This window comes from Lepidothrix coronata, unplaced genomic scaffold, assembly GCF_001604755.1.
Source record: "Lepidothrix coronata isolate B3197 unplaced genomic scaffold, Lepidothrix_coronata-1.0 Scaffold8, whole genome shotgun sequence".
Lineage (NCBI taxonomy): Eukaryota > Metazoa > Chordata > Aves > Passeriformes > Pipridae > Lepidothrix > Lepidothrix coronata.
In genome coordinates, this window is record NW_016690188.1 from 9,452,683 (window position 1) to 9,477,138 (window position 24,456).

Sequence of the window (24,456 nt, forward strand, 5' to 3'; positions counted from 1 at the left end):
AAGCTCTATGGGATTATTTTTTTAAAACAGAGCCTCAAACACAGAGTCACATTCTGTAACCCACCTGGTTATATTTTACAAATGGGGTGCAAAATCCAGTTAGCTTTAGTGTGAGGCAGTCTCTGCACCTGTGAAAATTAATGGTAACACTCTATGACATTAACTAGAACAAAATCAGGCCATGAGTCCCCTCTGACTTTTCTATAATGCATAATATTACTGCATTCTGCTTTATACTCTGCATTTCTGAGTTGATAATATGCTTGCATGATTAAGAAACAAAGCTAATAAATGTTTAAATTCAAATATTACTACAAACTAGAGACGAGTCAGATAAAACCAGAGATTTTTTATTGCACAAAATAAATTATATAGAAACAATGCAACAAAACAACTCGTATTGTAGGCTGCACAACAGATGTTACAACATGAATATATTTATTGCTTTGAGAAAGGAGCAATTCAGTGCTAGTAAGCAGATTAGTTATACTTCTTGCTCATCTAGATTTTTCACAAAATTAATCCAACTGGGCTAGAGGCATCTTGCAGCATACGGGTCAGGCCAAATTGTCATTTGTTATCAGCCATTATAAAGGTGCTGTAAAACCTTCTTGACATTAGCACGAAGCACTCAACGCAACATCACCAGTACTGAGCCACACAGGTAGTTCATTATTAGAAATATCATTACATACCAGATAAATTGACACACAAAGTTCTAAAGGCCCATTTACAGGGTTTGCATGAGCTGTTTTTTGAAAATAACTCTTGCTTACAAATGTCGATGCAGCTTTGCACAGGCACGCTTTGCTCTACATCAAGAGGCACGACCACGAGGTTTTGCCAAAAAACCCCTAAGTACCAGCACTTCCCTTACCTAATTGTAAAACTGCTCACTAGTGCCGACAGTTACAGGTGTCTTATAATTTTTTCCAGGGCCACACTCAGCTTCTAAGACTAAACACCCCCCCACATTCCTTTGGTAGAACTGGGTGAAATTTACAGTGCTTTTTAAAATACTTCAAAACACAACATATTTGGTTCTTCAAAAGATACAAGCCTGCAATATTGCTATTGCACTCAGATCAAATGGATTTAAGTTTTTCAACTGCTACTTCGTGGACCCTGAGATGTCAACCCTAATGAATTAATACAGAAATTAGCTCTTAACAAAAATTATAAAAACAGACAGTGTTCATATAATAAAACAAACACATCAAATGCTGATCAACTGCAAATCTTTGTGTAGCATGCATACAAATAAGAGAATGCCATTTCAAATGTTCATACTCCAAGTGAATTTCTCCCCCAGTTTGAAAAGGACACAAGTATTTAGTCAGCTGAGTTCCTAACAATGAGTTCTACTGCTAGTGTACACACTCAGTGTTGCAAAACTTTTTTACCTGGGTGGTTAATATAAGAATAAATTTAAACAATACTAGCCACCCATGAAAGGAAATCAAGTGAGAAAGTGGGAAGTCTGGGTCATTTCAAGTCTTAGCTACAAGGACAATTGAAGAAAACCACTCCATTGAGGTCAAGCTGAACTGAGCCACACAGAGTTAGCCCACAGAGTATATCCCTGTAGAATTCCACTGAAATAAGTAAATAGATTTTGGATTGTACACTAATAACTACAAACAAATATGGTTGCCACTCCTTACTGTACTTTAATAAAATTCTTTGCTTTACTGTTTTTTTCCCCTGAAGCTGTGTTAATGTATTATGATGAATCAAAATATAGTTAAAAGTGAGGTTTCAAAGAGCTGCAAAATATTACAAGAAATTAATTATTCTAAATTTTAAAAACGTTAAATTCTCAGAAACTTTTGTGATGCAATTATGTTTCAGGAATGCACCCAGCAGTAGTTTCCTCTGTAGGAAAGTATTAAACTCGACTAATCTTGCACTCTTTTTCATCCAGGAGAGTGTTTTTTAAATGCTGTAAGTAAAATTCTGTCATCTTTTTATAAAAATGTTTGTAAGCACAGTATATTCAACTAAATAACCAAATATACCCTGAAATGTCCATTAAAACATATACATCACAAAAAATGGGTAGCATTTTTAATACCTATTATGAAGTAGAAAAGTTATAAGGCAGGATGAAGCTAATATCGAAGATGAAAAACAGCACCACCAGCCTAAGTTCTGCAATTAGCTTTCTGCTCAGACACAAAATATAATATCATAGTCAGATACAGTTGATTAAGGTGAGAAATGCATTTAGCCCAGCTGTACTAACTATACAGCTTCACACAGAATAAACAAGATTCCATAAATCAACAGAAAATGCATTTGAGCACAAAAAATAAAAATATGTAAGTGATTCTCTAAGCAGCATTTTGTTTTCTTTTTTTTTTTTTTTTCAAAACATTAACATAGATAGATATTGGACTGATTAAATATCTACAAGTGCTTTTCCTTTACAAAAATACATATATTCTTAATAGTAGGATAGACTGTCATTAACAATGACCTGTGTTTTTTTCACTTCAATTTGAATGATTTATAAGCTAAATTTTACAACCACAAAAAGGTTTATTTGTAATATGATGTTATCACTTTTGACAAAAAGCTTAAAACATTTTATATTTTAAAACAAATTAGCAACATAAGATCACAATATGTTCTATGAGCTCCTAAGTACTGTGAGGGCTGCTTATTAAAAACTGGTAACTACTGATCAAATGCAAGGAAGCATTAGAACATTATTACTGCTCACCATAGGCTCCTTTCTTATCATAACTTGGATCACAGCTTATATAAGGACACTTAAGCCCCCACCCCCAAAAAATCCATTGAGGATAACTCTATATCATCTATTCAGTAGCCTGGAACATCCAACAATTCAGGCTTTACATTAATTTAAAAAAATGCAAAATATTTTTCTTTCAATAGTTAAGTCTGCAATAAGGGAAAAAATGATGCATTGCTTCATGTTTATGCTAAGAAGCTTGTATTTGAGAAAAAAACTACGATCAGTAAGTATTTAGAATGAAATCTTTCAGCCAGCTAAATAATTAAATTGACCGATTACTTTCCAGTTTAGCTAATCACTATCCTGGAAATCAAGATATTTGGATTTCTTTATTCTCTCTGCTTTATACTGCACAAGTATTAGCACTTCTTGGTAATCCATGGTCTCACATCAAGGACAGCAATACCATTTGCTAAAAAAATAGCTATAAAAATCTGTAAAACATACTTAATATCTTCTCACATTATCCTCCAAGTCTGTCCTTTCGACCCTCCAAAATATCACTGAAATACAACTAGAAACCCCAAAAGTAGCTTGGTGACTATTTTGTGCTTTGGAAGGTTTACAGGATTGACAGCACACTGAAGTTTTTGTTAGTTCACAGGCCAGGTATAGCAGACACATCAGTAATGCAAGCCTTTGTGCTTTTCTCTGGGAACATGAGCTAGGACTCAAAGAGCTACTCTATGTCTGTTAACCTTGATGCTATTCCTGTTGTGTTTTTCTTTTTCTATTTTGCGCTGGAAACTGCTAGGTGTGCCTAACCCTTCAGCTTGGTGACACAGACAGCTACCACTGGTTCAGTTCTGCTTGATTGATTCCAGGTGTACCTCTTGACCACTGCACTCCAGGAAAGTGTCGATGCCATATTCCAAGTCAGTTTCTGAGTGGCTTTACCTTTGGTATTAAATGGGTCCCCTAAAACTATTAGGCAACCAGATTATTCATAGAAGTAGTTTATTTTAAAAAAAAACTTGATTTTTCTGAACAAGCTAAATATCTGACAACAAAGACTAACTTTAAATTGATTAGTATTAGAATGTGGTATTTTTCAGTAAAAAGGGAACATGTTTCATTTTACTGCATCAATATTCAGGAGACGACAGGAACAATACCTACCATACTCAATATTAATACAAAACTGAATTTTAGGAGTAGAATACTATCATAAAATATGGGCCTTGCGCTTTGATAATAAATATCTTCACTACAACTTCACTTGTAATAAAAACCTCAGTATGTTAACTAGCAGCAAAATGTTATACTGTTGCAGTGATTTTGTGTGTTGTATAGCAACCTTCCCTCAACTCTTACATTGCTTTCCACTCACTATCACAAGAAAAAAGGAAAATGCACAGTAGCTACTTCTGTTCACCTCATCCTGTCAACTGTCAACCATGTTAGAAGCATTTCCTAAAAATACACATAGAAGTTCTAGTATGAACTTCAAAGAAAAGTATGCATAATGGTTCAGAAAAACAAGCAGAGTCAAACCAATGCCTCTCTTTGGTTAAAATTAATGTAATGGCAAAAACTTCCACTTGTAGACATCTTTCATTCCACAATTCTCCTCTATTCTGAGCTTATAGAACGTGGTCTCCTTCTGCAAGTGCAAAAGATGGCCTAGACATTTCTACCCACCTACAGAGCTCCTCCGTTTCACTGCCACACTCCAGAACCATACAGACCTAAACTGCTCACTAGAGAACGAAACCATGGCCTTGTTCAACTGTAGTAGCAAGCTACCTGAATTCAAAAGATTTATGGCACATACCTTGGATGGAAGAATCTGTCAGGAATTCATTAATTAATCAAATTCCTATTCTGGAATCTAATGCTTTAATTTGCTCTACAAACAGTGTAGACAGTAGTTAGACAATCAACAGGTAAGTCTGCTTTTGAAGAAAAATATATTAACATTACAAGATCATCTGTTGGAGGACATTCCTACAATGGATGTTTCAGCTGAGGTCTGAAGGTCAGACAATCCCTATGGCACAAAATTAGCAGTAAATGTGCAGTTGCAAGCTTTTCACATTTCCTTTAGGGTGAATCAATCCCCTCATGTCTTGGAATTCATCCTGGAGCACACTCCGGCAGACTGCAATCCTTACTCAAACAAGTGTCTTTAGCTCAACCCCTTGTGGAAGTATGACCTTGTTCAAACTGGCTATACAGGATTCAAAATGCAGAACTGTGAAAACTCTGCTGAAATCCGTGAGAGCTGCCTGATGAATGAAACCAGTGAGCTGACACCTCATGTGCGATTTCGCCTTTATAATTCCTCAAAGTTTTTACTTGTGGGGTATGAAATGGGGTGGGGTATGAGAAAGGGCAAAAGATGTGTAATGACCTAGAATTAGAGGACAGAAGGTGCCTGCTTAGACATTTTAACTGAGAGAAATAATAAGATAACAAAGCATGAAGTAAAATGAGAGGCCAATATGCTGCATGACATATGCATTTTCATAGGAAGTAAAGAGATGCCTTCAACCTGCCAGATTAAGTGAAGAAACTGGACTAAGCTCCTGGATAGGCATGTAAGTCTTAACGCCTTGGCACTTTTCCAGGATAAAAATAAGTTCGACCAGTGCATGTAATTGACCAGTATTTTATGTAGCCCCTCTATACACAAGGCTCAATCTGTTTATTTTGAGATTTAGGATTGGCTTTGAACAGCTATCTGTTCTCTAGTATTTCTATCAGACACAGTATCTGGCTGAGCTGGATGCTATTCCTTTTGTTGCAACTCCTCTCAAAAATGTTTTTTTTTCCTGAGGTGTGAATGCCTCTTCTTGTCTTCAGTTACATGAAAACATAAACCCCCCCCACAAATAATAAAGCTCAGTAATTGGTTCAATTAAAGGACTAAACCCTGGCCTATTTTTTTATTTGAGAAAGCAGCAGAAAAGGAAAAACTGTTTATGTCTCTCCCAAGGTCATGTGTAACAGTTATACATGGGAGAGATGAGATGAAACTCTGGACCATTACTTTGTCTGCAGCAGAGAATAAGAGCCTAGCTTCTATCTAAATGAAATGGATCAATCTCTTTTCTCCTGTAGCTGCACTAGAACTGTTTACAATAACAGAAAAGTCAAGTCATATTGCTGGAACCTATAGAGGAAAACAGACCAAGATCCAGATTCAAGTGTCCCTTATGCAGAAAATGGAATATTTTCAATATAAAAGTATTTTTTTCATATAATTTCTACTGAGATAGGGTTTAATTTATCTAAAACGACACATTTCTTTTTATGCTTTTTCTCTCCTGAAAGCTTCTCAATACAGCATGTTTATGAAATATTCTTGCTGAAAACACTGAGACCATAGATAAAATACAGAAGCAAATATTACCCTGTCAAATGCAAATAATGGGCTGAAAAGGTATTCTGCATTAATAATCAGGCACTTTGTTTTATATAACATTTTTAGTACAGTAAAAATAATACTTTTATAATTTTTTTTGCATAATAACTGCAAGCTAGCTGAGTATGCACAATATACTTACAGCATTGCATACTCCTCGGACCCAAATCCCAGAAGGTTTCAAGTGAGCAGTACCTACTATAGTGATGAGTCACTTAAGTTATTGTAGTAATCTTATTTGGTATTTAAAAGGAAAAAAAAAAGTTTATAGGACTAGGCCTTTAGCTACCGGCAGTGTAGTAATGCATGATGGAAGATACATTTCTGGATTAATCATCTAATTCCATATTGTTTGAGATGTTATAGGACCTTGTCTGTAAATTCTAGCTTACAGCTTGTTACTAGATAAATGCAGCAATCAGCTACGCTGAACAAAAAGTTGCTTATGACTTTCATTAATGAGTTTTTCAGTTTAAGGGAAAAACAAAGCAGCACCAAATGTGCTAAATAAGAGACAGCAAGGTTAGGTAGCAGTGTGGAATTTTTTAGGTCTTATCCCTCTGCAGCTAGATATTTCTGATATGGGAAAGCCATAAAAACACAGTGGCAGCAACACTTTATATTCCTATGCTTTACAAGCATGCAGTGGTGACACTTTGTCATGGAATGCTCAGAAAGTGTGACTCTATCCAGGCATCTGCTCTAGAATGGCATATGGTGCAGTCTGAAGGGAATGCTTAGGTACTCATTTCACTTTACCCCATCTTTGGCACACAGGAACCTGCACATGCATTCTCATATTCCTGTGGTGCTCAGATAGTCTTAATTGGCACAAATTAATTAAATATGCATATCTGTAGACACATGGCACGTATGTACTATATGGGAGAGAAATTTCCTGTAAGGAAGGCAATGCCTGTGCTATACAAGCTGCCCAGTTAAGATATGTATTTCACTGGCACTTCACTGTTATAAAAACTATTAAACTGCAGCAGCACTCGGGCACTGTGCCATCAAATCAGAAATGCATAAAGTGTAGGTGGTTAGCTCATATGCATTTAATGCCACCATTCTTAGCTGGGAACGTTGGTTCAGATCTGTCAGTATTTTCCATGCTTAAAATGAAGATTTGTCTTCTGTAATCTAGTTTTAACTTGCATCAAGAAAATACCATGAGTTAAACCAATGTCCAATTCTGATTGAGAGAATTCATGGTTCTCTGAATTATGAATACAGAAAGTTATCAAACAGTCAAAGAAAGCTTCTATTAGGTGCCTTTCCAAAGCCAACACAAAACAGTGCTATTACAGGGGTCCTGTTAGGTGGATGGATTAAAAATGATGCATTCTTGTCTTTTTAAAACAAGTCTGTTCAAATCTGTCAAAACAGCAAGCTCAATTGCTGAGAAAAAAACTGTGCCCTGAACCAAGCAGAAATTATGCTTAAGCATCCTACCATTAGCTTTGTGATAAACTGAAACAGGTGTTTTATGTCAAGTGAATCTACAGTGAAAATTCTGGTATAAAAACAGGGGAAATATATAAAAACTGTAAGGTGTCATTTCTATGTGCATGTAAATATTTACAAATAATATCCTATTTCAACTGTACAAAACAACTATGTATACTAAAGAGAAAAATGATTTGCAATCAGAATGCATGCTTTGCTTTTCCAAGCTGCTCCATGAGGAGGACCTCTATATACAGAAAGAATCTATTTTTCCCCACAGGCTCTGCAGAGAAGGGCCCTGCCTTCATGGAAAATCTTCTTTCTGTCAAGTAGCACATCACAGACTAGGTGGGCAAAAAGATGACTGCTCCCTGCAGCCAGTACATGCACCCCTTCCCATGAACATGTGCCTGTATCAGCCAGCACACTGCCTGCAGAAAGGGGCAGAAGCTTCCTTAACATTTCGCTTCCCCAGTCCCACTGGCACCTGCACAATATGTGCAAACTTGACCTGCAATAGCAGGTTTCCTAAACAGACTGCTACCGACAGCATCTTTATTTCTGCGTTGTCATATGGGCTTTGGCGTGCAGTGCTAGAATTCAACCCGCCTATGTATGATGGTCCTAAAGTCATCAATGTTAGAACCCCTAACAACATTAAAGGGGCTAGATTTAATCCACAACATGCTTATTTCTCCTACAGAACTTACTAATGTACAGGGACATACACTAACAAAAGATTTACAGCCTTGCATCCATCTTTTATATTTGATCCCAAGAAAGAATTTTCACTTTGTCTAAGGACGACCAGTTCACTCTACAGTAGCTTCTGAAAAATTAATTTGGTTCCTTTTTGCTGTATGCAAAAGGCATAAAGAAAGTAAATAGCTATCTACAACACTAGCAGGCATCTATTAAGTAGAAATTACATAAAGTTACTGAACTATAAGTATCTCCAGAGAACCTGAAGAGAAAAACTCAACTAACTATTAAGCAGAGTAAAGACAATGGAAGACTACAGAAAACATACACATTGCTATTCTCCCTGCAACATTACCAAAAAACCCAATAAAATTTCCATACTAGAACCATTATGCTTACAATATCTAAGGCAACAATCACTTTTTATCCAGCACTACCAGGTCTTAGGAAAAAAGATGACCTGAACAATTATATTGGTCAGACTGCTTATCTTCAGTATTGCATTACCTCTAATTTTATGGAAATAGTTTTATGATGTGACTTTAACTAATGAAAATTTCTGTAATGAATTCTAAACTCCAGATAGTTGCAAGAGGTACAATATGTAATTAAAGCTATATATTATTTTTGTTTTCGCATACTATAGACCTCCATCCAATCTTAAAAGGAAATGCTTATTATCAGAGGTAATAATTATGTAAAATTTTGCCTTGCTTGTAATTTTGTAGTGAAATTTATTTGTTCCATAGACATTTATATTATTTTAGCTTCATTTTTGTGGAAGCTTAATTAGAAGAAACGTAATCTGACCAGAAGCCATTTTCCAAAAATAGGTAGTATCCCAAATTCCAATCTTCAGGGAAACCATAGAAAAGTGCAATCACAAAGGCTGCAATGCTTTTAAGCAATATTAGTAGAATCTATTTAGAAGATTTAAAATTACTATTTTGAATTATCATGTTCTACACCTCTTGTTAAGTGTAATTAATCTTCATTCACTGCAAAAGGACTGTTGCACACTCATGAGTGAGCTATACCTGGACCCATGAGAACCTTATCAAGAAAAAGGTAGTGGCCCAACCACCACATTTCTAAATATATTTTCTATACAAAATATTGTCAAGGTATAATCCTTAGTTATTTTTACAGTACTCTATGATTTAAACAACAATATTCAGTAAAATAGTAAGTGTGTGAAACTGCAACACCACATGGAATGAGCACTCTGCCATTTTGCTAATGTAATCAATATTAGGACCAGAAAAATTTTCTAACACGCAAGCAAAAATATTCCATAGTTTTTGAATCTTGACTGTACACTTCATGATTTTGGCTATGATTTGCAGCACACCCTTAAGATACACGAATATCTTATGCACATTTCAGTAGCAGAATGGCACTTGGCTTGCTCTAATAGAAACAACAGAGATGCAACTGACACTTTTAAGAAAGACAATGTCCTTATTTGCATGCTGAAAATCTGGCTGTGTCCCCCCAATCCAGGCACATCCATTCATTGTGCAATCTGTCGATGGGTAAACAAATAGTGCAGGATTCATCTCAGTGGGATCTGGCCCTTTGGTCTAACCGAAGTCAATTCTAGGTCGATACTGAAGTACCATGGGGTAAGACTGAAAACAAAAGCAAGGGGAAAACAACAACAAAAACAGAGAAAGCATGAAGACATAATTCATAAAGAAAATGCAATTAAAAACTGCCTTAAGAATAGCCAAAGCTTATCCCTAAGACACAAATATATGACAGTTTTATTTATATGAAACGATTCCATACAACAGTTAAATACATACCCGTACCTCAAATCTATTAGCTATTTGTCATTGATACAAAATTTCTCTATCTGCTTTCATATATTTCAATATTTATATGTTATTACATATATACTTGGAGTGCTCAAACAACTCTTACTTCTGTGTTGCTGTGCTTGATAAAAATCAATCTTGAAATTTTTTACTTTCTAAACTGAAGTATATTTACAGGTGATGTACTTTGTTTGAATTTTTATATTTACAGAGGTTCCATAGCTATACTATAAAAAAAAAAGATGTCAAATTGGTGTCAGCTGATTTTCTGAGAGAAGATGGCTAAGTTTTCCCCCAAATCCAAACTCCTTAATCTCAGATCTAGTGATACGTTTTTATTAGTTTCTACTAAAAAAAAAAAAAAGCAAATAAACTATTTCTTGGATCCCTGAATTGGACAAAACTGTTGCAAAACAAAAGGCAACACTGGGTGGGTTTCCCAAAAGGGCTGTAGAACACCTGGGCACTTGTTGCTCAAAGTGTCGTCTTACTAAATGTCTTATTTTTTCAGCCTGTCAGCATTTCATTTAAGTCTAAAGTTTTCGTCTTAACTTCAATAGGGTACTGGATGTTTTCTATAGCATAAAACCCTGGAAAATCTCATTGGCTCAGCAGCTGTATGGGCTTAAATACCTCTCTGCCACAGAACAGAAGAATAAAGCTAATTTAAAGTTTTTTTAATTGCAAATTTGGAAGTACACAGAATTATTACAGAAGCTATCAATGAAACCAGAAATATTTTGCTGCATTCAAATGCAACAGAGATGAAGAAACAGAGATATAGCTTCAGAGACCTATATGGGTTAATAAACTTTCCAGGCCATGGGAGTGAAATGATCACGAGAAATAAATGTGATCACATTTGCAGGGGATTTACAAACTGGAGTGTAGAGAAATCACAACCTAAACCAAGAGGTATTAACAGTATCAGGAGTATTTAGGAGAGAAGACAGGGAGCACCATGTGTAGGTCTGCATGTGCAATTAACAAACTTTTATCTGTAGTACCATAAACTACTTGTCTTTGATTATTTTTTTATTTGCACAGGATATGACTACCATATTATTTAAATGCTATTTTACACGGTTTTCACCTTGATTATATAAATTGTCTCTAGAAGTACGCAAATCATATTGGAAATGCACACAGGCAGAGACAGAGCAGTCACCTCACTGAATTGCCAAGTAAACCAGTGAGGCTCAGTGTCTTTGCAAACAAAATTCCAAAACTGTACAAATAAAATGCACTATGCTGGAACAATTCTAATTACTGAAGTAAACATGAGTTTAGTAGGTTGCTCCCATTGGTAGTGGGCAGTGACCCTCTATCACTTGCTTTAATTTTTTACTCATGCAAAAATATTATTTCAAACTTGCAAAGTAATTAGAATGAAGTTCAAATAAAAATTTTCAATGAGGAAACTGAAATATCATTTCAAATAGGTATGAACCAGATTGGTCAATGAAACTTAGAAATCAGCTTCAGTTTGCAGGTTCTGTAGGTTTTGTTTTGTTATATAGCCTAGAGATTAAGGCATTATTCCATTTCTAATTTTAAAATATGTGAAAGAAATATAGTTTACAAAAATCTAACATTTCTTTACTCCATTAAAAAGGACATATGAATTTCCATAAAGAGATGAAACCAATGTTGTCTCCTTTGATTCACATTCTTCAGTTCTGATTCCTTGTCAGTGACTGCCCAACGCTGTTTAGTTAGAAGGATGAGATAGGAAGAGGTAGAAAATCCTTTGAGACTGATAAGAATGTCACCCTACACAAGGGTATCTCTCCTTTAAAAAAACCCAAAACAGCCTAATGTAAAGTAAAAGAAACTCCTAAACCTTTTGAATGGACTGTGTTTATTCATTCAATAAAGCTTGCACTGAGGGAATGAAAATGCTCAGGCCTCGCTCACAGAGTTTTAGCACTTCTTAGTGAGGAATTATAAAAACTCCACAAATTGAATTACAATTGAAGTGCTGACAGGACCTTAATGACTGTAATATGTACAGTCGTGAGTGCCTCTTACCTGATAAAAAGTGCCATCCTGTGAGCAGACTTGCGAAGATGAGCAGTTCTGACACCGAAACTGCGAAGGAGATGATTTTCTGATCAGATAAGAGGCATTCACAGCTGGACATACACATTTACCATTTAGTGAATTCATTTTTTTTTTAATTTTCAAATTTAAAGCTCATAATTAACTTATTTAAAACCAGGAAAGACTTCTCTAATGAATAAATGGACATTTTCCCTTTACTTGTCTACCTCATGTAAGGTCCATAGGTATGCCAGTAAAAGCTCATGGTCAATAGTACCAGAGATGTATATAACAGACTTATTTGATCTTCATTCAGAAGAAGATGTTGTTAATTAATTACCATTGCAACTTCATTAAGGAAAAAAAAATCATAGAAGCCTATATATTACTGGATTTATTACCAGCACAGTTTAATTTTTACAGGTTTTAGTCATCTCTGACTTCAGGGGAGCGATTTAAAACTACATAAAAGATGAACACATACTGTGCGTATGTAAACGCAACTTACAAACTTAATCGAGAGTTGTCAACTCTCACATTCACTTAATGTTAAAAGCTATAGTTCTGAGATTTTTGAAAAAATTTCACCAGTACAAATGTCTTTTTTGTCAAAATGATAGCTATTGTTGCTTCCAATACAATACATCTGCCAAAAGTCCATTTGTAGGCAGGTGCTGCAGGATGAAATGTCATGAAAAAATTCCATTATCATTAGTTTTTGTCTCAACACTTTCTAATAGTACTGCCAATGCTAACAAAAATACAAAATGGCAAGCCAAAAAAACACCCACTGGTTTCAAGACAGTATTGGAAAAAATACTACTTAAAGCTCCCTTATTCATGCAATATTGTGGTTTCAGTAATGATCAAATTTCAGTGGACTATTACTTTCAAATTTCATGAATACTTGCTTATATACACTAACTTCTCTAATTCCTACCAAAATCTATCCTCCCCCCCACCGCTTCAGATTAAGGTAAAACTTTGAGAAACTTGTGAATTGTTAACTCCACAGTGTGTTTAATTCTCTGTCTTCTCTGTCCGTGCCCCAGTGCTTTTTATTCTGAGCACTAGGGTGCTTAAAACAAAAAAAAAGAATACAGCAAGTTTGGAATCTTCTACAGACCATTACATTAAGATATGTTAAATGCTTAATCTTAGCTGCACTCCAATTTAGCCTCCACTAGTAATGACAGACAACAACCCTGTATATACTACAAAGCAAAAAAGACTGAAGAACAATCCACAGTCGCACATAAAAGAAAGGGAAACAAAGGCGATATGACTTCTAACCAAAAAAATTAAATACACAAGGCAATATAAGGGCTACTAAACCAAACTGAGGATCAGACCTGAAAAAAAGTCTGTAAAAAGGTTAAATATTGCAATTCAAAAATATACACACGCGGCAAGGAAAACTCATTTGGCTGTTATCTGGATGTCAGTGTTAAATAGCACATCTAAAAAAAATGTGTGTAGTATTAACAGAAACAGTAATAAAACAATTAGATCTCACCAATAATTTTCCAGAGTCACTTTCAGTCTACTGACTGAATAAAGCAGGTTCTTACTGGATCTGCTGGATGCAGATTCGCCAACTATTGTAACTCAAAAGGTCACCAAAAGCACATTTGCAGGAAAAAAACAAGCACTTGGGTTTTCAGACACTTGACTTAAAACTTAGAGCAGAACCTGCATATGAACATTGTATATCTGCTATTCTGAAGTTTCAGAATCTACACAATACATGTGCTGCAGGGTTTCCCTCACAGAGTTTTACATAAGAAATCCAGAAAACATGTGAAAGGCATTTTTAAGTAAGGGTTTTTTGAAGGGTCATAGAATATATTCTTGGACCAAGCGCTGAAAGCATGTATACCATCTATAATAAATATACCAAAACATCATTTATTTATAATGTAACAGTATTTACGTTTTCGCCTCTTAGCCTCCATCTTGTCATATAGATGAATTCCATAGTATGATCCTTCCCCATAATTTCTCCGTTGCATAGTACATCCAGCTTAAAATGTAAGAGAACAAACAGTAAGACAAAGGGATGCAAAATTTTAATATCTAAATGAACTCCTAAGTGCATCTCAGAGTTAATCCCTCAATTTCTATCATTATACAACAATTCCATCAGACACGTATATATCAAACCTGGATGAATACAACATGCTGACAATATGCTATTTTGTACACTACCATTCAACTTTATTTTTTTCACTTTCGTGTTTTCATCTGAAGTGTGAACAGAAGGAAGTCTGCCAACGAGGTAGGAAATCACTAGTAGACAAACATTCCCTATATTTAGCAATACTACACAGTATCTGTTTGAAGAAAAAGATTTTTGCTGTATTTTGAAGACCACCTTACTATGCCAATGCTCTTTCAAACTCAAAGATACAAACCAGAAGTATGTAATTGTCATATAAAAAATATAGTTAAAAAAAATTAGTTTAAAAATAACTATAAATTAAAAATAAAAAGCACTTCCAAGTATACAAACATTCATTAACTGAAAGCAAAAGACAGAGAAAAATAATCATCTTGTTATGAAAAATGTTTAGTTTAAACTGTATTATAGCACCTTACGGCTACGCACCACTGAAAATGTTTGACAATATTTTGATTACTAGAGCTATAATGTTTTTCTGGTTTTTAGATGAAAAAAAGCATTTTGAGGCAAACAGATTCTTTGTAACACAAGCCTTTAAGGTGCCAGACAGATAAAATAACAAAGCCAAATGACACAAAAAGGCTGGTCAGCATGTCCTGACACTGTGACAAACTCCTGGGCGTAGCAATACACATATGCACCTAACCTAACTCAGCCCCATCCCTGACCAAAGCTGGGAGGCTGCAGTTCATGGAGTCATTGGCTCCAGTAAGAGAACTGGTTGAAGAAACAGTCTGTCCTTCAGTCTAAATTCCTGTATCCTTGGAAAGAGGGGAAGCAGGTTCAAATATGATTAAATTTCGAAGGAATGTATTATGCTGCAGGGAAATAAAAATAAAAGCATTTTTCTTTCAAATGTACCTCATAAGAACTTGGAAGTTTTAATTTTAAGCTGAGAAACTTTTTGATAGTTCCCACAGTCACTCGAGTAGAACAGCGGATAAATTTCTTCATTAAACCCTAAAGCAACAGCAAAAAATCAGGAAAACCATGTTAGAAATTCTGGAAAACAAGAGCAATCATTAGTGCAAGAACAGCTGTAACTGATAATTTTTTCAACCAGTAATCAATTTTAGTGCACCCTCTTCTAATCTATAATGGTACCATAGGTTCCATTTTTTGGCAAAATTTAAAAGATAACAAACAAGTTCATTTGACCCATCTTTGGTTCTAAAAAAATGTCTAAAAGATACCAAAGGGAGGAAAGATAAAAACCAAAGCCCAACTACCATAAAACCACAAAAAGCCCCAGAAGAACTTAAATAATCTACGTGTTTGCATTAGTAACACTCGGGTTTAAACAAATGTTGCATTTCTTTGAATTTTTTCAGTCCTTGAGAGAAAAAGGAAGTAAAGACATTCTGAAATAATCTAGGTAAAATACAGAGAAGCTACGAATCTGAGACATGATCTATTACCATAGATTCTGTGATCCAGAGCCTAATGGTTTTGATTCAACAGGAAGACTGGAAACCTGAGACTCTCACATGGTGATGGAGACACAGATTTCTCACTGTATATAGCATAAACAGAGTGATAACATATAGGTATGTTTTCCTGATGAATCAAAATTTTCTTACTGTGTTACGAACTTCCAAAATTATACATGTAACATATCACACAGAAAATATAAGTAATTTTATTAGAAAAATTCTTTATATTTTTTAAAAATTCTTGTATTTGTATTTTAATAAAATATTATTAAAATCTAAGGGGATTTTTAAAGACTTTCTTTCAGACTCAATATCATAAAGTAAAACTCTTCAGGAACAGCAACTAAATATCCCTAATTCTTACAACAGCAGTTGGCAGGTATTACTCTACACAGTTTGCAGATGGAGGTGACCTGCCCAAGGCCACAGACAACACATCTGTGTCAGAATCAGGTTTACAGCTCGGAAGATCTGGATCCCAGTCATTCAGTGCACAACATATCTGAAAAGCAAGTTCATGCTGGCATGTTAAGACAGTAATCCTGAAAGTATGAGGCAGCTCACCTACAGCTAGCTTTACATACCTCTGTGGTATGCTGTAATCTGTTGTGTAATGCAGTTATATACCATCAAGGTTGTAGACTACAAAACTATAATCCATACACAAAAAAACCTCCACAGTCACAGATGAATTTCTGTATGGAACTCTGTTTTTTAAAAAATTCCAAGATGCATTGAAATGCCTCATACAGAATGACTAAATAAGTGTGGAAGTCACCACAGTAAGGTTTATTGTTAATGGCTATAAAATTATTTGGTTCCTATAAGATGCTATTCTGCCATCAATAACAACAGCACAGATTGTTTACTACTCACTTTGACTACATTATCTCCTGACTGCCCATTGTTGCGCAAACAGTCAAGGCAGATAGCAATCTGTGGGTCACTCCTGTGATAGTCTTTATCTTCTTCATTTTCATCACACTCCTCATCTACTTTGGGTTTATCAGCTTTTGGACTTTCATCTGTAAAATATGAAGATCAAATTAAGTGTAAAATAATTAAAAGTCACATATTTAAGGAAATACATATTCACGAGCATATTTTTTCTTCAAATTAACTTTATACAATTTTAATGCAGTGCATTCTTAAATTGACCAATTAAAAGATCTCTGAAAACAAATTTTTACCATTGAAATTTTAATGCAATATGCAAACAATGGATTTCTATGGAACAGAAAATAACTAGTCTGATGGACTATAATGGCTGTCTACTTCTGATGTGTCCAGTAATTAAAAACCCTGCAACTGCAGGGTTCCATCAGGAACACTCAAATACGCAATCCTACCCTATGTTGTGGCAGTTCAGTGACAAAAAACGATGTTTGTAAATAAACAGTGGAATAACGAATCCAAACACTTGTATATCAAAGTACACATGGGTAATCAATTCATAAACTGTCTGCCACAATAATCCAGTGGAGAAAAGTTCCTGAAACATTATCATGAAGTAAAGTAAGGGAAGATAAAGCTTAACTTTCATCCACTTTTGATGCTATCTAAGTAATATCATTGTAAGATGGATTTTACAACTAAATAGCCATATACTTACTTATTCCACTTTAAAAATAAAAAATAAGAAAAAACGAAAGGTCCCAGTATTTTTTAGCAGAGCACATATATCCTACAAAATCACACTTAATGTGTTATCTCTTTTCACTGATGCTGTTAACATGTTCTATGGACCCCTGGTTTAAAATTCTACCCCTTTGGAAAAGGTACCATCTTCTACAATTTTCAAAGGTTTAGCAAAGTTGAACACTTGAATGCTGAGACCAGCAAGTACATCTAGATAAGGCTGCAGTGTATGTAAATAATAACCATAAAATGGGGTAACTTTTACAGATTTGTAATACAGTATACAATAATCCTATTGTATACATTTGTTTTTTCCATATCCCTAACTTATTTATTTAGATTTAAAAAAGGCTGTTCTCTGTTGGAATAAAACATTATCACAAGTAAGTTGAATAAGCTGCCTATGCATCTTTTTGAAAAACTTTCAGATTGAATTCTGCTGCTTTGCTACACTTACCATACTTCTTAAGTAATTTAGAAGAGTTCAGGTGAGAAAACAGAACATAAAGCTTTAATAAATACCAAGCCATGACTAAGTTTCTTGACACAGTAATTAGTTCCCTTTGCTCAGTTTAAATATTCAAGGTGAGTTTTAAGCTACATTCATTACTTTTCTTTCTTACAATTTTTAAGTATTTTGTAATTATATTTGTCCCTAAGTCCCCTATTAGCTATTGACACATTCAGTTGATTGTGTATCATATATACATTTTGTTATTATCATCTTCCTATGAACAGAATTTTCAGTATCAACCTACAGACTTTTTTCTCTTTGTTTGTGAAAGTCCAGGAAGCAAATTCTTAATCCAGCAGGTGCAGTCTACTCATCACAATCACTTATCTGAGGAGTCTGCCTATGATTCACAGATCCTTCAGCAAGTACATCCAAAACTTTCAACAGTTACCAATGCTGAATAATGGAGGAAAGTTTAGTTACGCAGCTTGAAAAGCCTTGAAAAACAAACCAACTACAGAACTAGGGAAAACAGCAAATTTCCCATCATAAAATAATTCCAGAAAGAGGTGCACATGCAAAAAGGTCACATCTTCCAAGGTATCCTGATAGGAAATTCAAATGTTCCCCCCTGTAAATGGCACCAGAATATTTTCTGAAAAATCCTTGTAGATATTAGAATTAATGATGTTTGTACAGGCAACCTCCAGAAATCAATGTGATGGTCCATTACTGGCATGTTATTCAATATGATAGAAGTTAAAAAAATAAATAAATTTAATCTCACTAGAATGGACTCATTGTTCTCCAAGTCAAAAAGCATCAAGCCAAGAGCAGGAAAGGAAAACCAAACCAAAACTTCGTTCACCTCCTCCCCTCTTTCTCTAAGGAGTAAACTGGTGTCTCTTTTTTCTTCTCATCTTTCTTTCAAACCTTGGATATTGTCTACTTTCTGTGCTTTTCTCAGATACTGACCATAAAACTAATCGCTAGAGAGTGAGTTACTGTAAAGCTGTTTGCCCTCTTCCTTCCCCAGTTCAGGCTGGAGAGGACTAATGAATATTTTTTTCTCTGTACCACCGTATGTTTCATCATCTTTCAATTTTTTCTGGTAACTACTCTTCTATTGACACCACCAATGCCTGAGATATGCTTTGTTGTTTGATTTTTTCCCCCCTTCTGAGGTGTGAAAACTAAGTCCTGGTATTTTTTTACACATCTTAGGTGTTAAGGTTGGGAACTGTGCTGTGACCTGTGGTACTGGTACAGGACATAACTGACAGACTCTTAAACTAGACTGACAACGTGATTGCAGGGCACAGCATTGACAACTGAAACAGTCTCTTCTTACTGAAACTATTCTCAGCAAATAATTCATTCTCGGGCAAGATTCTAAATGCTTGTTTATGGCAGAAAATAACTTAAATGCTCATAATTTGTCTTAATGAGTTGTCATGACTTTTAAATGGTTTGTAGAGACAAATTTCTATAGCCCAAGAATACAGTCACTAATGGAGCTGGATACATATGTAGCTACTCAAAAGTATATTTTGAGTTAGAGCCTAAGTGTCCTTCACAAAACAATCCAAGCTCTCACTACACTGAGTAACTCGTCTCCATTAGGTTTACCATTAAATTATGGGAGTAAGGTAAGAACCAGAAGAATAAGTAGGTTAAAAGTAAGTTACATTCTACAAATTTGTAAATGATGTGCTAATTCTTTCTCTTTATGTATATAGCATAAAATAATTTCCTAAACAGTCAGAAATGTCTATAATTCATATAAATATTTTCTAAGTATTTTTAAAACTGAACAGATATACACTACATAGTATGATGTAGTAAACAAATCTAATTTCATCTAAACTGTTCTTCAGTTCTTTATTTAATTATATAACAGAGAAAATAACCTTGTCCCTTACAATGGATGCCAAATGCAAATCATCAAAACTAGTGAGAAAGAAAATTATATGTTATGAAGTTGAAAGGAAGATATAAACAAGTGAGTGCAGAAGAGTATTACAAGATGTTTACTTGACAGTTATCCTTTACTGAAAAGAGCTATTTCTTTAACTTAGCAGAGCCTTTCAAAAATTCTTCAAAATCAAATCAAATAGGCTGTGATATCAAAAACTTGTCAAGTTAAAGGGGCATTAAAACAGTTGGATGTAGTCCTCACTTAGTACCTCAATACTGAGCTTTCAAACTTCATGGGTCAATTACAAAAAAAAAACAAAACAACAACAATATTGTGGAATCTATATAAAACAATTGTTTAGCATGTGTGGAAAGCTGTTTCACTACTTGTCGTAAGTAATTCTTGACAACCTCCTACTTAACAGATGGTCACATTCAGTAACAGAAAGTAATCTGTAAAAACTCTGTAAAAAAAAAAATCTGTATCTTGCCGTATTAAGAAAATTAAGAATTTAACTGGGAAATTATGAGTGTTTCAAGTGAGAGCATAGGGAAATGCAAACAAAAATAATGGTAAAACAGTCAGTGTTTGTAAAACAACTGGTTAATAGATAAGCAGCAGTACATGAGGGCCCACACTACACTTACACAGATTTGCTACAAGCTTCTGTAGTACCATGAATTCAGTAAAAACAAGGTACTTGTGTAAGTGAACAAACAGGTCTTAATGAACAATGTAACTTAACACAGAGATGAGAAAGAGAAGAAATCATCACCTTGTCCATTTTCTTGAGGTTTGTTTTTCTTCCAAAATTCGATCTCTCGCTGCAGTTCCTCTAGTTAATACCAAAGAACAGTAATGTGAATTTTTTAATCAATAATACAGGTATGTAATCAGAAATAGCCATATTCCCTCCATCAACCCAAGCAGGTACCCAAAACCAAGTGAGAAACTTACGTTCTCGAAGTCCAGGCACCAACTTAAATATAATTTCCTCTAAGGTGTTATCCAGCCTTTCAGAGGGAAAAAATACATTTCACATTAAACGGAAACTAGCATTTTAAGTATTTTTAGTGTTTAAATAACAAAAACTTTTGAATAATAAAAAGAGTTGCATTTTTCTGGTAAATAATAAATCCTGTCAAAGCCAACTGACTTTAGCTTGAGAGGCAACATGCATCAAGGTTTATCTTAATCACCTCTTAAAGGGATTTATTTTAAGGAATTTATTTTTCAATGTATAAGAACAACAATGAAACAAATGAGGAAAAAATACTTTACCCTAAAATTTTTATTGTTTGAATTTGTATTACATGCAAACATTCATGTTACTAAAAGGGACAGACTGGAAAAGTAGTATCCAATTTTAAGGTCCAGCTCATGAATAGTAAGCATGAAAATTATAAACTACATTATCATATTAAGTGTTCAAGTGCTTTGGTAATAAGCCTGTAACGAAAATCTGAACAAGCTATTCCCTGCTCACTACACGACAGACAAACCGATCTCGGCAGGATAAAGAAGACCACAGAGCATCCTCGCTGCTCTGACTTGACAGTTCTCAGTACCCGTAATTAATTTGAACTATTGAAATCTGCCATGAGTTTGTATATCAGAAGACAGAACACAGCACAGGCATGTCCTTTGATACCCAGATATCAGTGCCAAAACTAGTTATTACAGTCCCTTCCACTGGACACAGTGAAGTTACCTTTGCTGCTCAAGCTAAAATACTTTTCTTGCCTTTTCTCCGAATTTAACCTACTCTCCTATCCCTTTAATTTATCATCTGCTTTCTAGTTCTGCTTCCTCTCCCTGTCTCTCTTATTCTTCAGCTTCCTCTGTATTTCATTCTGTTTCCTTTTTCTTTCTCTTCTTTGCTCTCTGTCTCATTTCTTGTGAACAGAAACTACCACTGCCCACAGCCTAAACAAAAACCCAGGACAAAACAAAATACAAAGTAATATGGCCAGAGAAATTAAGTACCTTGAAATTTAGCAATGCCTACAATCCATTTTAATGGATAACAACTATCTTCTGATAATACATATATGAGTATTGAAGGTTTTCTTCTTTACAGAATTTGTACTTCAAAGTAATTTACAGAATTTGTAATTCAAAGTTTACAATTAGACCTATTACCCAAAAGTCACGTTCTGAGACTAGTTCCCTGTGGTATCCGTCAATGGATATAATCATACCATAAGAATATTCATGTTTAAGCTACAACCATAATCCGTTTTTTAATTGCTTCTTCTTACAGGGAAAAAAAAAAGGAAAAATCATCAGGTGAAACATACCTCCACTAAAACAAAGTAGCACAGAGAGCTACTTTGAGCACACCACTTTCTCATGGATAAGAAGGAAACAAAAATCATGGGATGTCTTGAGTGCTTAACTTCTGACAGAGGGCAAAACAGATCTACCTTTCCAAATGGTGTATTTTGTAGCCTCCTCTGTCAGTACCTAATATAACTAGATGGCACTGCTTTCTATGAAGCTCCCACAGAAGAGCACTGGGAACTTGGGAACCTGTCTTAGAAATGGAATTCATTTCACATACTAAGAAAGCTCCAATCTTCATAACGTACTGATTAAGAGAAACTAAATGACAACTTCAAAAGAGAACATTGCTACCTTAATTAAAAATCCGACTGTTCCTCAGTATGATATAATACATGCTGGGTTTTCTACATTTCTTTTTGAAAGTTCCCACTTAGCACTTTCTAATTTGTCTTCAACAGTCCAAAACAAAAGTCACTGGTAATGCTAAAATAGCAAAAAAACCCAGCATACTTTGCAGATTTACAATGCTAGCAGCAAGAATCAGCTTCCCACTCCAGTTAATGACTTCATTTTCTTCCAAAAAATGAAACAAAAAAGCTGTTTTCTCCTTACAGAGAGTAAATACTAATCAATATTTTTAAAAAGGGCAGAAAAAAAAAATCCTGTCTGATCTTTAAGTGCATGAAAACTAAAAACTATAGGGAAAAAAATAAATCATAAAAGATTCTCAATTTCAGATGCATCTTACAGTGTTGCTATTATCCACACCTATGAGCACTCTAACATAAAGATTTGTATTTTTGTGACTTGCATCAAACCTATTCCAAAACGAAACTACTTGACAAAGTTGGTCTCAGTTATTTAATATACTCTCTGCTAATGCTGTAACAAGAACACTGATATTTTAGACACAACTGTTTCCACTCCCACATCTTCCAACCTCCAAACAACAACATACAGACAGAAGAACCAAGCACTTGTGTCAGCTTTGTAGAGTTTCTTTTTTCACCTCTTCTATAATATTGAATGAGTTATAAGATCAATACTCTCTTGATAATTATTGGCAAACATGAACCAAAATATTTCTAAGACTATAATTCAGGAAAACTTGCATGCACAGAAGCATGCTACCAAGAGAAAAAGAAGCCTGTCTGCATGGTATAGTCAACACAGTCCTATTGAGTACTGATGATGCAGAATTCTGCTAAATCAGTAAAGGCAATTCTAGAATTTAACACTTCCTACATTTTCATTTTACAACTCAGTGTTAAATTTCAGGCTTAATCATAGTTTCAAAAGATCCTAATTGCTGCCAGCTAAGAGATACATGTAAAAAACTCACATAGTTATGAAGTTACTCAGAATTGAGTTTATAAGTAGTTTTGTAAAGTTTATCTGAAAGATCTCAAGTTAAAACTACTATCTAGTGTTCAATTCTATTTCTCAGAAAATGACTGCATTCTTTAGCAATGATGGGGCCGGTCTCCATGGTCAGAGCATAAGACATGCATTAAGTTACGCCGGCAACTTTCAAAAAAAGATCATTCTATTACGCTGTTCACGTGCTCTTCTGATTATTTGTTTAGCAAATGTTTAAAGCTGTTTCATAAAATATAACCAGGAAACTACTAACTATATGCAGTTTGTTGGCAAACAGACCAAATGACTCTAAAAGGAATTTCAGGAAATAATTGCACAGAAAATAGCTCTTTCCACATTTCTGGCTTGCACTTTAACTTTTCTCACCCATCTATAATTTCCCTCTCAAAGGACAGTATTCGTTTACTAAAATGTTTCAGAAAATGCATTTTTCATCTCCTATGAAGTGGTCCCATCAGAATAAAAATATTTCTAAAATGCTTTTGTTTTCAGCTCATTAGTAGCCCACAGCATCTTCTATTATGGCTCACACAGCACCTCAGACACTCACGGGAGATCAGAAAAGTATTTTCTACTACACAAACCCTCTTAGCCCAACTCTTCCAAAAACATTCAGATAATAAAGACTAAGGCCACTAACAGCCTTCAGAGTTGCTGAATTTAATCTCAGTCACCTCTCCTCTTGGTATATAACTGAAGCACAGGAATGGTTGTGCATCATGTGAGTCATAAATCAAAGCAATATATGACACATTGTAGCAACACAATGACATCAGGAAGTGATACCAACCCTAGTAAATGCCAGATGTAAATGTATATTTTAACACTGAGGTAAGAATAGTTCTACCTAAAGTCACAACAGTATTACAAAATAAGAATACCGTGGGGTGGGGTGGGATGGGGTGGGGAGATTGTTGGGAGAGAGGGCAGGGAGTGCCTTCATCACTGGAGTTAAACATGAAGTTCTTCCACTTATGATGATATTTCTTGATTTACCCATCTTATACTTATGGGATGTCTATC

At 34.8% G+C, this 24,456-nt stretch overlaps 1 protein-coding gene across 3 annotated transcripts in view; it reads right to left on the reverse strand.

Moving 5' to 3' along the window:
• Window positions 1–329: 329 nt before the first annotated feature.
• Window positions 330–24,456, reverse strand: part of PCGF5 (polycomb group ring finger 5) — a 65,288-nt gene continuing 41,161 nt past the window's right edge. For 2 of the 3 annotated variants that reach the window (XM_017803997.1, XM_017803999.1), the window contains 7 exons: window positions 20,725–20,780; window positions 20,543–20,602; window positions 16,634–16,782; window positions 15,186–15,284; window positions 14,076–14,165; window positions 12,131–12,190; window positions 330–9,910 (listed from right to left, as the gene is read on the reverse strand). In XM_017803997.1, the coding sequence (XP_017659486.1) occupies window positions 9,863–9,910; window positions 12,131–12,190; window positions 14,076–14,165; window positions 15,186–15,284; window positions 16,634–16,782; window positions 20,543–20,602; window positions 20,725–20,780 (562 nt within the window). In that variant the 3' untranslated portion in view covers window positions 330–9,862. The remainder of the gene's footprint in view (window positions 9,911–12,130; window positions 12,191–14,075; window positions 14,166–15,185; window positions 15,285–16,633; window positions 16,783–20,542; window positions 20,603–20,724; window positions 20,781–24,456) is intronic. The other variant, XM_017804000.1, reaches the window with a different exon arrangement.